Source organism: Labeo rohita, chromosome 6 (genome assembly GCF_022985175.1).
Source record: "Labeo rohita strain BAU-BD-2019 chromosome 6, IGBB_LRoh.1.0, whole genome shotgun sequence".
NCBI classification, from domain to species: domain Eukaryota; kingdom Metazoa; phylum Chordata; class Actinopteri; order Cypriniformes; family Cyprinidae; genus Labeo; species Labeo rohita.
Window position 1 is genome coordinate 14,610,111 of NC_066874.1, and position 14,791 is coordinate 14,624,901.

Genomic DNA, 14,791 nt, shown 5'->3' on the forward strand with positions numbered 1-14,791 from the left:
GTTTTCACAAGTCATCTAGCTGATATGTAGTTAAAATCTATTTTTAATATTGCAACCAAACCCAGATTAGGATTCACAAACGCAATCCTATTGCCGGTGAGACGGCAGACATGCATTTGTGCCTGCCTTACCGTTATCTACTGCAGCTGAGGAAGAACCATTATTTTTTTTCAGGATAGGAACTAAGAGAGAGTGGAGAGAGTGGGGCAATATGATTGAGACACACAGGTTTTAACCAGGTGTTCACATTATTTTGTCCAAGCCCTGTATTTACCAACATATTCTATATTTTACTATAAGATTTTATGAAACTTACTCATGAAACTGAAGAAAAATGTCTCATTAAACTTTTGTATCACAGTTTTGAATTTGTTTGATTTCAGTTATTCAATTTATGATTTTTGCTATACTATGGTTTAACTTCATTTTAAAACTCATACTCTTAAGTTTCATGATAAGGAGGAATCTGAACTAATAATGACCTAATGATGCAGTCTTTATGAACCCAAATAAAACACATTACAGTCACAGCTGTCACGTTTTGACTTTGTGTCGATGATAAAGCATGCACAAAGATGAAGAAGGTTTAACAGTCTTTAACTGATCCACACAAATACAGAGTTCTGGCATGCAAGTCTATGGTGCAGTTCGATAGGTCTAACTGACCTAATGACATCATTATCACATGGCACAGCTGATTAGTTCTCTCCTGTATCAGTAGCCAATGAGCTCACTGCTCAGTATTCAAATACCTGGCTTTTGTTTGCTCTAGCAGTTTGCAGCGCACTTCAGAAACCCTCCACCTTCCCCAGCTCCACCTGTGTAGATCTGCTATGGGGTAATTCATGTATGGTATATGGGGGTTATTCACATGTGTTATATGTGCAGCAGCAGTATTTCTCACATGCTCACAGCAGCATGTTGTGGATGAATTGGCAGTAGCAGGTCTTGGTACTTGCTCCGCAGCAGCAGCAGCAGCAGCAGCAGCATCTATTCTGCCAAGACCAAATACATTAACATTGTCATGTACATTACCATGCCAATTCCTCCGAGAGTTGTCATGACAGAAATATAAATCCAACATAGAGGAAGGTAATGACACACGTGGGCTTTGACATTCACAACACCAGATGAATACAAACTGAAAAGACCGGAACTTGAATATACAAGCAAATGAGGATAATTAATGACGTACACCTGAACATAATGATGAACTCCAATCAGTGACCATGACAACAAACAACAGTAAAAATGGTGCAAACAGAGTCTAAACAGTGACAAGTTGTGACAGATAGCCCTCCTCCCGGAAGGCATGACCTCATGCCGCAGAGAAGGAAGGGACAGAAGACAGTGGAGGAATGGCAATGGGCAGGCACAGACACAGACAGGTAGGAAGAGATTCTGGAGGTGGCTGGATGACCAGGAGGAGGACAACGTACAGAGTCCAGGGATGTGCAGGTGGCAGAGATGACCAGGGAGGAGCAGATGGAGGTCAGAAATGCTCCAGAGTCCAGCCAGGAAGATGGTCCACAGTGGAGCCAATGGAGGGAGAAGCCATTATGGAGGAAGGGCTGACAATCCATGGGGCCGACTGAAGGAGGCAGAGCTGGTGGTAATGAAGCCCAGGGCGGGATGGAGAGGATCTGAAGGGCCAAGGCGGAGCAGATGGCTCAGGTGACCGAGGCGCAGACAGAGATCCGGAAGGCCACGATGAAGCCGGATTGACAGAGGACCAAGGTGGAGGAGCCTGACAGAGTAACGAGGCGAAGCCGAAGGAGTGAATTCCTGAGGCGCGGAATGGTCGATGACTAACCAAAGTAGAGCCAGAGGGACGAGGGAGCCTGGTGGAGCTGGTGGACTGATGGGCCACGGCAAAGGGGGGGGAACTAGGAGACATGGTGGAGCCACTGGGTCGATGAGCCGAGGCAGAGTCCGGGACTCTAGAGGCCAGAGAAGGAGACAAGGGATTCACCAGCCATGACACCAGTGGATACTGGCAGACCTGTGGCAATCCCACCACACAGATGCTGGGCTGAGGGTGAGCTGAGGGGCTGACAGGAAATAGTGATAAAGGGGCAGAAGACAGCAAGGCTGAGGGAGCAGTGATGATAGGAGGAGGCAGGAGATGACAGGAAGAAGAATCATGACAGATAGAGGGTTCTGGGATGGTGTGGGCTGCCCACACACAACAGATCGTGACTCCCAACACTGGGAGCATGTCCAACAGGAAAAACAACCTCCATGGTCGTGATGGGACAGACAGATATTCCAATATGGGCAGACAGTTCAGGGCTGACCAACAAAACATAACCGACCTCCATTGTCGTGATGGGACAGACAGATATTCCAATACGGGCAGACAGTTCAGGACTGACAAACAAAACATAACCAACCTCCATGGTCATTTCAGGACAGGCAGGAAGTTCAGATGATGACGGAAGAAGTACCTCAGAATAAAAGTCTATTAAATCTCCCGTGCAGTAGGCAGGGCTTTCCTCTGCGCTCTCACGCTCCACTGTCTCATCCACTGTCACATGCATTGTTGCCAGTTCTCGCACCTGGTCACATGACAAATGAGGCTCTGGCTCCAGGGTGATCCTCAGCTCTGTCGCTCCTCTTGGCGATGGCTCGTCAGTCACGGCAGGTGCTGGCTCTCCATCTGCAGTGGGCTCTGGCTGTTGCTCCGGGCAGCATGATGATGCTTGTTTGGGCTCTGCGTTGGTAGTAGGACTGGTGTTGTTGCCCCTTTTCTTGTAGCGGTCTGATATTCTGTCAGTTTTAGTGTGTCAATGATAAAAAAGCGCACAAAGATGAAGAAAGTTTAACAGTCTTAAATTAATCATCACAAAGATAAATCCAACACAGAGAGAAAAGTAGTAACGCACATAGACATTGATATTCACAAACCAGAACAAAACAAACTGAAAGACCGAAACTTAAATACACAAAGAGGATAATTAATGAAACATGCCTGAACATAATGACAAACTCAAATCAGTGACCATGACAACAAAGAACCCGTTCAGTGACGAGGTGTGACAACAGCAATATTCATGTAAATTGTAAATCATTAGCAAAGTCATCACAAATACTGTATATTATGAATATTCAATGTATCGCCCAGCTCTACTACAGCTCCAACTTGGCAAGTGAATGCTCTCTTATTATTACTGCAGCAGAAACCATTATTAACTAGACAAAGAAAACTGCAACTACACACTGTAAAGCCTTATTTATAATCAAAGTCCTTCAGGAAACTTCAATGCTTTGAATCTCTTTATTAAACACCTATGGAGAACAAGAAATGGTCACAGCTGTGAACAGATTCTGAATCCAGACTTTAATGACCACATCCATGAATGCTGCAGAAGTGTTTTGTCTCTCTGCATTTCATATCTTATCAGTGATAAAACACCACAGGCAATATCAGATTGACAGACAGATTGACTTTAATTATAAACAAACACTGAAAGCAGATATCACAGCCATACTTCCTGTGTTAGTGTGTAGATATAAATAAACACGCAATCTGTGCAATCTGAAATATTAGTCATTCGGTTTTCAAAGTTAGAGCAGCCAACACAACTAATGGAATTACAAAATGAAGCTGTGAAATCAAGAACTCACTGAGAAGCGGAAGCTTTTCTACCGATTGAAGAAAATTGCTGTGTCCGTCTCTACATGCCTTTCTGCTGGTGAAAAACTTGGGAATCTAAATGTGAGTGGGCATGAAGCTAGAAAAATTGGGATATTTATAAAGAGCTTTGATTCTTTAGAATGTTTAGCGCTGAAGAAAAAACTAATTAAATCTACTCAAATAACTTTTGCTCACCTGAAAACTTAATATTCAGCATTTGCATATTGCTCAAATCTGCAGAAGCAGAAATGCTGTTGGCAAGAAGGTTTTTGTCACACCAAAAATAGGCGAATATAATGCTTGCGTAATATTCTCTATAGTAGAGCATATGATTTCATTGTGGATTACTCGATCATTTTCACTCGGCAGAAAGTTCCGGCGCAGATGTTTCAACAGCCCTGCAGCCTGAGAGAGACAGTGAATAGCATGAAGCCTGCTGTTTTCTAGAGAGCTCACACAGCGTGTGCCGGATGAGCCCATTTGTATGAGGGGAGACAAACTCTCAGCCAGACTGCGGTACAGAAGATAACCAGTCATTTTCCACATTGATGGATGTCCGAATAATCCATGCACATGATTATTTAAGGAATCTGCAAGAATTATAAAGCTAAAAATATTACTAATTAGCATGCATCTAATTCATTCAACTTACAATTGAAAATTGTGTGACCTAATGCAATTAATTAAACTGCAATTGACTGCAAGTTAATTAAATAGGTTTGCATGAGCTGCGTTGATTAAAGTGAAGGGAGTGGATTTTGCATTTTCTCAGTTTTCACTAAGCAAAACGGACCAAGGAAAAAAAGGATTATTGAAAGAAAAGCATTAAGGGCATTTTTTTAGAGTTAAAAATTTACAACAAGATAAAGTTTAAACCTGTAAAGAATGTAGTCAAGAATGTGTTTTTTTACTATATCTGACAAGCAACAGACCGGAAGCCATTCATTGCCAATGGAGAATTTTACGGGAGCTGCATGGAGCTCCGATATACATATGAACTACTAATATTTTTCCACTAAATATTATTCTGTAAAAATGTTTCTTTGGATGGTTAAGATTAATTACAATACCGTTTAAAATGTTTAAGAATGAATTAAATAGAACAGAAATGACTTTTATTTGTAATTGTAACTTTTACATTGTTACAATTTTTTTTTAAATAAATGTTCTTCTAATTTTTCTCTTCATCAAAGAATCCTGATATAAGACATCTATATCACATTTCCCCCCAAAACTATTAACATTAATAATAAAAAAAGAAGATAAAAAAAGCACCACATCAGATAATGATTAATTGATTTAACACTTCATTTGCGTCTGGTGTGAACGCACCATATAGGATCACGTAACTCTGAAGACTGGAGTAATGGCTTCTGAAAATTCAGCTTTTCCATAACAGGAATGAAATTCAGTTTAAAATATATTACAATAGAAAATTGTTATTTTTAATTGTAATAATATTTCATAATATTACTGTTTTTATTGTATTTTGGATCAAATAATTTGATTAAAAAAAAAGTTTAAATGCTAGTGTATGTCCCAAATAATTGTTTTATGTTTATCAAATAATTACAGTTTTCTCAGTTGCTTTGGTGGATTTCTCAGATCAAAAATGAAATTCTCAAAACTACTTGTTCAACCTTCACATCATCTAGTCACGTGTACACATCATAATAGCAGTTTCTCATTCTTATGAACAAGTTGCAATTGCTTTGGTACATTCATACAATTGATTATTTACATTTGTCTGCGTTTTCCTATATTATCAGTTGCTAAAGTCATGTTGCTCAAAATGTATTATATAGTTTTCTGTGCAATAGTCTTACCCCTCAAAAAATCTAGTGATTAGTTCATCGTATTAGTCATTGCATGCAAAATGGTTGATTTAGTTAGTTCATAAGCTGTCAAGTAGACTTTCACTAATAAAGAGAATGAAGATCAACCAATAATAAACCAGCTCTCTGTAATTCCTTATACAGTGCTGCATGCAAAAGCAAAGTGCTGCATTAAGGGTTAATTCCTGTGTTTGTCTTTCTAATTTTGTATTTCTGCTTTTGTGCCCATCTCAGATAGCACACGTCGCTTCATCTGGAAAGCATCTGCCGTGTACAAACATCTGACAGACGTCTGTAAGATGTCAGCTTTACATACACTCTAAATCATAAACATCTTACAGTAAAGACATCTAATAAACGTCTATTTGACACCTGATAGGAAACATCCTATAGATGTATTGCAGATGAGCGAACACTAAAAAAATATGTCTTGCAGATGTAAATACAGACATCAAACAGACGTTTCAGTGATGTACGTGCTATCAGGGGTAATTCTTTTTCTTTTCTATCACAATGACGTTGTAACGTTTTTTTTGTTTTTGACCACTAGTGAAAGTATAACTGTGAATCCTATCCAGTCTCTTTCAAACAGTATCTCACATACAGTACTGTGTAAATGTGTACTTTTGAAATGGATATATGGCATACATAAGTAGTGCAGCCTTCTGCATTTCAATATAGTAACTGTCATGCAAACTATTGCCATAGTTTACATCAGGTAACTGTTATATTGACAACATGATTAAGCATTTTGACTATCTTGTTTGTGAACAGTGGCACAATGACTTGATGGCACTGATTTGTTCATTGACATAAATACTTACTTTTGATAGATGAACTAAAGATTTTGAGTAATTTACAGGCTTTTTCAGGTAATTCATTGTGTTGTGCTGTTTGTACGAATTGTTTTGAGAAATGCACATACTACTTCGCAAATATTAAGCATGATTCGCGAAATGTACCAAAGCAAGACAATAAAAAATCTTACCGACCCAAAATTTTTTAAATGGTAGTGTATGTCCCACATAATTGTTTTATGTTTATTACATAATTATTCAGGTTGATTCACCAGTGTTCTACAAAACCAAATCTCATTGTTCTTGGCACATCAGGGACAAAAGAGATGACATTTCACCATAAGTAGCCAAGCTCCAAAAATAAAGAGAGAAGAGATTTTAGCCTTGTTTTTTAAGCAGCAGCATATGAGCTGTTACTGTAAATGGTTGTTATGTCAAATAATTGTAAAAATACTCACAGCATGATTTTTGACCAAACTGTGCGTCCCTTGTATCAACTTATCAACAGTGTTGGGCAGTAACGCATTACTTTGTAACACATTACTGTAATGTAAAACTAACGCGTTATGAGTAATTAGAGTATAGTTACAAGCATGCATTGCCGTTGCATTACATCATTTCCGACAGAATGTGATTTATCATCTAGATTGTAAAAAGGGTGTTGGCTAACACACGCAACGTCCTCTACCTGAGACCTACTTTGACTGGTAAATGCCTGTGAGGCGGATACTAGCCTACCAATGAAAGCAAACTCAGCATGGAGAGAGGAAAGTACGCGTTCTGTGGCTGGAAATACAATCATTATTTTTGGATTTTTCTGTCAAAGGCAAGAACATTATTGTGCGTTGTCAATTAGAGGAAAAGAAAACCTTTTTAACCATGAAAAAATTCATCTCCAATTTAAAACACCTGAAAGGGCAGCACGACACATTAAAACTTCTTGAGAACGTACCGGGTGCGGAGAGCAACGCATCAACTTCTGTTGTCTTCATGAGTCTCTGCCCGCCCGCACCCGCACTCGCCCATCAAGTCTTGTCCCAAGCCGCTCTCTGTAACGTCAAGTCCAGCGGGAGTGCAGGTCTCTAATCCACTGGCACTGGACTTGACGCAACAGAGAGCAGTGCGGGACAAGACTTGATGGGCGGGTGCGGGCGGGCAGAGACTTGTGTGTGCGGGATGCGATAGAATAAAATGATTTGCGGGACTCTCGCAAAATAGAAATATCTAAACGTAAAATATCTCAAACAAATGAATTGCTATTCATGTGTTGCACAAAAGCAACAAGAACAACTTTTATAAAACAAAAACGATTAACATGCGTAAGCATAGGCAGAGTGTGTTTGTAGCGTTGAACAATGTTGATTTCTGGAATGCGATGGACAATCAGAGAATCCACTCACCGCTCGAAATGCCGTGCATTCTGCAACCAATTACTTTTGAAATCAGTAATTTGATTACTTTGAAAAGGAGTAATCAGTAATTTAATTACATTTTCAGAGTAACTTGCCCAACACTGCTTATCAATGTATAATGGTCTTGCTGTATGTATAACTGCATTCAGGTTGTTGCATGTTATAGTAAAGACAACACAACATACTGTATAGACAGAGAGGTGTTATGCAATGCCAAATACCCATACATATCAAATACCACTGACATACATTACACAGTAATCAAGGATGCCTAATACCACACAAGTGTCCCTGTAGAATACAAAGCTCAGGCAGAGAGATAAAGGATGGACTTGATCTTAAATTAATGACTAAGGAGTGTCTGACCTGTACTGAGCTTGGAAGTGCTCCTGTACGAAACTGTGTCGAGTTCCAGGCTGTTGTGAGTTTGCTGGCCCAGGGCATGAACTCTCCTCCAATCCCACAGGACCCTGAGAGGTGGAAGCAGAGGAATTAATGGAAAAAAATATATATATATAGACGTATAGACGTATAGCTATAGTTTAAATGGGGAAAGTACAGATTAGACATCAAAAGCACTGAGATTGACTGCAGAAAAATGTTTCAGTACAACCAGATTTATTTTTCCCCAGAATTTAGAAAAATACAGGCTCTGAAATAATATCTGAAACAGATATAGCTTGTGTCAAAAATACACTTGTTTTCCATTCACTGAAATCACTCTACTGTGGAAATATTGACACAAAACACATCAACATTCATAAAATTCATTTGAATTAGAGTTGAGTTTAAAGGTTTTTCTGTTGGGTGTTTGTGGCCTAGATTTCTTTGGACTTTGCATCTAAACTTTTCATTTTCTCCTCTTATGTGTAAATTTCAGCCCTGAGTTACACTGTTCATGTTTTTATCACTTTAGACTGCCTCTCAAGGCACCTTGTCCAAGGCATAACACTAGTAAATATAGAAAAAGAAAACAAGAAGTTAAAAAAGGAAAACATGCAGAGCAATACTGCAGATTCAATTACCAGAGTTACATAAGGAGATAACCAATTAAGTTCTTGAAAGGAAAGGGAAAGTGGCTGAAAATTTAGGTGTCATGAAAATTTAAAAAGGACATCATCCTTTCATTATTTGGAAATAGAATAAGCTGAATTAATAATACCTTAAAAAAACAGCTTGCTTCTTTAATTGTTCTCTTTTTTGCTTTTCTTTTCTTTCTTTTTGTTATATTTTTGAAAAAAATGTTATGTAAAATTGATTTGGTAAAAGTATGTGTACGACCCTTTTATTTAGCATGTTTAATTATTCAATTTCTGTGAACATAACATGATATTCTAGAAAATTATGTGCGTTCAACATCATTGCAACAGTTTGGGGAAGGTCCTTTTCTCTTCAAGCTTGACAATAGGCCTTTTTTCACAAACACTTACATTAGCACAGAGTAAAGCTAGTTCTGTTTTAGGTCTGTGTCTATAACATTAGTACGCTCTTTTCTCAAATAACACATCTTACCTTTTTTTGTATGTTTTGTATGTTTTTTGTTGTTGATATATATTGTAAATTTAAATTAATTGTTTGTGATTTATATGTATTTTTATGGCCATTCAGTTCTCTAACTCACTGAGAAATTATGCAAACCGAATGGTTTCTATTCTCTGATCCCTGTGTTAATATCTCACAGGAGCTGAAGAATACAAAACCACATAGTGGTATATTTGAGCATATTATGTCAAAGCTATTTACTTACTCAGTCCTTTCTCTTGAATCATCACATCATAATAAATTATTCAAAAAAAATTACAACCTTTATTTCCAATACAGATGCAAAGCAAACTGAACTAAAAGCACCATCATTTAGAACTAAACAAACTAGCATCTGTGATGACCCCAAGCTGGAAAATAAATAAATAAAACAATAAATAAAGCCTAAAGGATTATTTCATGTACCAATTCAAACTTTACGGAAGATAATATATAAAAAAAATATATATTGTTAGGCATACAATAAAGGAATTCATTAAGATGCAAATCATATCTGATGCTTCTACAGTGGATATGCTGAGCATTCCATGATCCATATTGAAACTCATTTAATTTTCTTATTTATATTATTTATATTGGATGAGATACAAGCAATATCTGAAAACGTAATGAACTTGGCAAAGGTCTAAATCCCTATTAAAGGTGCATAAGGAAGTGCAACAAGAAATTTAGATTTATGTCATTCAACAAAGGTTAAAATAAATGAGTAGAAGCTTTGTAGAAAAATAATATACTGCATTTACATACATTCTTCTCCTGAAGAGATTAGACTTCTCAGAGGACCATTTAAATATCCAAAAAATTCAGCCAATATTTCAGAATTTTTGCGTTATGTGAGGCTAAACTCAGACATGTTTGATGTGGATGGGATTAAAATCATGTCAAGTACATTTTTGAAACACTAATTTACCTAACCTCTTCAGGAACTAGTCTTCCAACAGGTCTAAGACACCTAGGGAATTATAGTTTGACAAAATAGTTACAGTTTGACAAAATGCAGTTTTAGTCTGTACAATGGGAGGAGAAAACTGAAACAGTCAGTACGATAAAAGTCATCTGATTTTTGAATGCAAATCCTAAAACTGTGGAATTAAACCTGTCCTTACATAAAATCCTACCACAGAGGAAGAGAGAGATTCATTTGTACTTTAATGCACAAAAGAAACTAGTACCTTTCGGGAACCAAAAGGCAGAAAGAGTGCTGTCAGGCACTGGTGCTAACAATGCCATATTCACATTGAGGCTGAGACACATAACTACCCTTTCCCAGTGCTGCTATAAATCACGAGTGAAGCAGAAAACATTGTTTGCAAGAGGACCTGTTATACAGCAAGAGAAACAGAGAGATGGAGCATAACTCTTAATCTGGCTTTGGTTTTTTTCCATATTCATATCAGATGAACAGTCAAGCTTTCAATGCACACTTGAAGAAGCACCTTCTCAAAACTGGGTCAAAAGCCACTTAGCTGGACTTTAGAACAAAGAATAGATGCCTCAGTGAACAGGACTGGGCAGCATTTCTCCCTCTTTCTTAAAACATTTTTACCAAATGCAGAAATATGCTTGATATAGCTTGATAATTTTGCTTTAGGTGCTGATAGTGAGGGTCTAAAATAGCACCGGCTTACTAGCAGCAAAACACACAGAGTGTGTAGCACAAAACTTTGATCAGCAAGGAGTGCAATGCACAGGCAGAAATATAACCAGAGTCAACTGACGATGTTGCACATTGCTACGACATTACCATGAAATTATCTAGTTACCATTTCAGGCAGCAGACGCTGCAAAATTCTTTAAAATCAGAACCGTTTAAAAACTTTTGTTCACTAACCGACTATATAATTGAAAGCAATAATTCAAATTTGACAAAGGACACAACATCTGCTGAGACATATAATATAAAGATGCAGCTCATGTCAGTGTACCTATCTGTTTGTCTCATCGCAGAACTTGGGATGAGGTTTGAATGAGTTATTGCCTTTAAAGAGATACGAGGTCAAACAGATACCAATCACCAGCATCAGCAAAACAATAGAAACCGCTAGACCACACAGATACTCATGGGTATTAGATATCAGAATGTTTCATTCAGCAGACAAACTCCAGCCCAAGGACTCGCCCTTGCAGAGGAACTGCTTCTGTTAACAATGACTGTCCTTTGAATTATTCAATACAGAGTTGCTCGGGATCCACATAAAAACATCAGTATCTATTAAACATCAATGTCTTTCATGAACCATTTTTAATTCAGGTAAAATTCGTTAAGTACAAGTCTCTCATAAAGAAAGCTGTTGTCACTTTCTTACTTTCTTTCATGTTATGAATTCAATGATTCAGGTGTGGAGTAAGTAAATGTTGCTTAGTAAAAAAAAATGTAGGGGGGTGAGAGGTGTGAAATGGGCAAAGAGATGGGGAAAGTGGAGAGAGAACTGTGAGGAAAAGGGTAAAGAGATTTGAGGAAGTTGGGACAGAATCGTGTGGAAACAGGGAAGGGTTATAAGGAAGTGGAAGAAGAACTGTAAGGAAGTGGGGAAAGTAATGTGAGGAAGAACTGTAAAGAAGGGTGAGTGGGCAGGCTACAGGAAACTACAGGAAGGGCTACAGACAGTTTCACAGGACGCACACGCCTGGCCCTAAGTTAACTGGTCTGTGTTTTTTTATTGGTCTAGCTAGTTACCAGCTAGTTTTTGACTTTCCAAAAGCACCTCCTGCTGGCAAAGAATGAATCTGCATTTTCAGTACGCTGATTTACGCAGTCAGTCTGATTTACGCAGCAAACAGGCAGAGCAGAGTTGTAAGTGTGAACCGGTGCATGCTTCCTGGGTGGAAATGCTGCCACTCATAAGATGAGGGGAAATACAAAGGGAGATGAGTATTGATCACTGCTGTGTGAAGAGAGACCTGGCAGCCAGGCAAGACATAGGTTTAACATGCTAGCTAATGTAACTTACTTGTTATATATTTTGCTTGTTATCAGAAATAATCTACTCTAGAGGGACTCCAGTTGTTATTGATTCTAAGTCTAACAAAAGTTAAGTTTCAGCCACAAAAACATGCATGCGCAGTAATGTTTGATTATGTTGTTGCCAGTCTATAAGGAAGTAAAAGAAGGGGAATTTTGTGAAAGCTGTGAGCTGTGAAAAAGCAAAGCAAAGATTGTGGGGGAGTTGAACAGAGTTGTAGAGAGGGAAGAGCTGTATGAAAGTAGGGGTGTCGCTGAAAATCTGTGTCGAAAAGAGTTGTGTGGAAGTACCCTTTCTGTGAGGAAACAGGGAAGGAATTGCGAGGAAATGTGAAAAATTATGCGAGGAAGATGAGGAAGAACTCTGAAAAAGGGTGAGTGGGCAGGCTACAGGGAACTGCAGAAAGGGCTATAAGGAAGTATAGAATGGGGAATTTTGTAAAGCAAAGCAAAGATTGTGGGGGAGTTGGGCAGAGCTGTGGAAGAGCTGTAATTTGAGAGCTGTAGGGCTGTCTTTCTGAAAAACAGTGTGGAAAAGAGCTGTGTGGCTTACACTTGCTGTGAGGAAGTTGGAGATGAATTGTGAGGAAGCAGGAAAAGAATTGTGAGGAAGTGGGAAAAGAATTGCGAGGAAGATGAGGAAGAACTGTGAAGAAGGGTGAGTGGGCAGGCTACAGGGAACTGTGGGAAGGGCTAAGTAAGTAAAGGAAGGGGAATTGTGTGAAGAGATGTGGTATTGGGCAGAGTTGTGGAGAGGGTAGAGCTGTAAGAATGCAGGGCTGTCTCTCTGAAAAACTGTAGAAAAGAGCTGTGTAGAAGTGGGAAAATAATTGTAAGGTAGCAGGAAAAGAATTGTGAGGAAGTTTAATAGAATTGTGAGGAAGTGGGAAAAATAATAGAGAATGAGGAAGAACTGTGAAGAAGGGTCAGTGGGAAGGCTACAGGGAACTGTGAGAAGGACTACAAGGAAGTAAAGGAAGGGGAATTATCTGAAAAGTTGTGAAAGAGCAAAGCAAAGATTGTGGGTGAGTTGGGCAAAGTTGTGGAGAGGGAAGAGCTGTAAGAAAGTAGGGCTCTGTCTCTCTGAAAAACTGTGTGGAAGTACCCTTGCTGTGAGGAAGTTGGAGAAGAATTGTGAGGAAGTAGGAAAACAATTGTGAGGAAGTGGAAAAGATAATGTGAGGAAGATGAGGAAGAACTGTGAAGAAGGGTGAGTGGGCAGGCTACAAGGAACTGTGGGAAGGTCTATAGGTAGGAAGTAAAGAAAAGGGAATTGTGTGAAGAGTTGTGAAAGAGCAAAGCAAAGATTGTGGGGGAGTTGAACAGAGTTCAGGAGAGATGTAAAAAAGTAGGATTGTCTCTGAAAAACTGTAGAAAAGAGTTGTGTGGAAGTACGCTTACTGTGAGGAAGTGGGAGAAGAATTGTAAGTGGGAAAAATAATGTGAGGAAGATGAGGAAGAACTGTGAAGAAGCGTGAGTGGGCAGGCTACAGTGAACTGTGGGAAGGGCTATAAGGAAGAAAAAGAAGAGGAACTGTTTGAAAAGTTGTGAAAGAGCAAAGCAAAGATTGTAGGGAAGTTTGGCAGAGTTGTGGAAAGCTGTAAGAAAGTAGGATTGTCTCTGAAAAACTGTGGAAAAGAGCTGTGTGGAAGTACACTTGCTGTGAGGAAGTTGGAGAAGAATTGTGAGGAAGGAGGAAAAGAATTGTGAGGAAGTGGGAAAAATAATGAAGAAGAATGAGTGAGCAAGCTACAGGGAACTGTTGAAAGGGGTAAAGAAAGGTGAATTGTGTGAAAAGTTGTAAAAGAGCAAAGCAAAGATGGTGCGGGAGTTGAAATGAGTTGTGGAGAGGGAAGAGCTGTAGGAAAGTGGTGTTGTCTGAAAAACTGGAAAAGAGCTGTGTGGAAGTACACTTGCTGTGAGGAAGCTGGAGAAGAACTGTGAGGAAGTGGGAAAAACAATGTGAGGAAGTGGGAAACATAATGTGAGGAAGAACTGTGAAGAAGGGTGAGTGGGCAGGCTACAGGGAACTGTGGCAAGGGCTATAGGGTAGTAAAGAAAATGGAATTGTGGGGGAGATGGGTAAAGTTGTGGAAAGGAAAGCTGTAAAAAGTAGGGTTGTCTCTCTAAAAAAACTATGTGGAAAAAGAGCTGTGTGGAAGTACCCTTGCTGTGAGGAAGAAGGGGAAGAGCTGTGAGAAACTGGTGCAAGACAACAGGGAACTATACTAAAAGGAATGGTTGTGATGAAGTGAGGGAAGACTTATGAGGAATTAAGGGCAGAGGTGTGAAGAATAGAGGGAAGAGCCAAAATAAACTAAGAGAATGCCCATGAGGAACTGTGGGCACAGTTGTGACAAAGCGAGGAAGAGTTGTACAGAGCTAAAGGATGATATTTGAGGAAGTGGAGGAAGAGAGTTATAAAGAATGGAGAGATAAACAATAAAGTAGTGAGGGACAAACTATGAGAAAGAGAGAAAAGAGTTAAGAGAAAATTAAGGAGAAGTTATGGCTAGGTTAAGAGTTGTGAGGAAATGGGAGAAGAGCTGTGAGGAAATGAGGGAAACGTTCGAAGGCAGAGACATGAAGAGAGGAAGAAAGCGTG

The 14,791-nt window shown here is 39.1% G+C and overlaps 1 protein-coding gene across 2 annotated transcripts in view; it reads right to left on the bottom strand.

The window, feature by feature from the left end:
• usp43a (ubiquitin specific peptidase 43a) overlaps positions 1-14,791 on the bottom strand; it is a 95,679-nt gene that overhangs the window by 51,570 nt on the left and 29,318 nt on the right. For both annotated transcript variants that reach the window (XM_051112728.1, XM_051112727.1), the window contains exon 3: positions 8,048-8,151. In XM_051112728.1, coding sequence (XP_050968685.1) covers positions 8,048-8,151 — 104 coding nt within the window. The remainder of the gene's footprint in view (positions 1-8,047; positions 8,152-14,791) is intronic.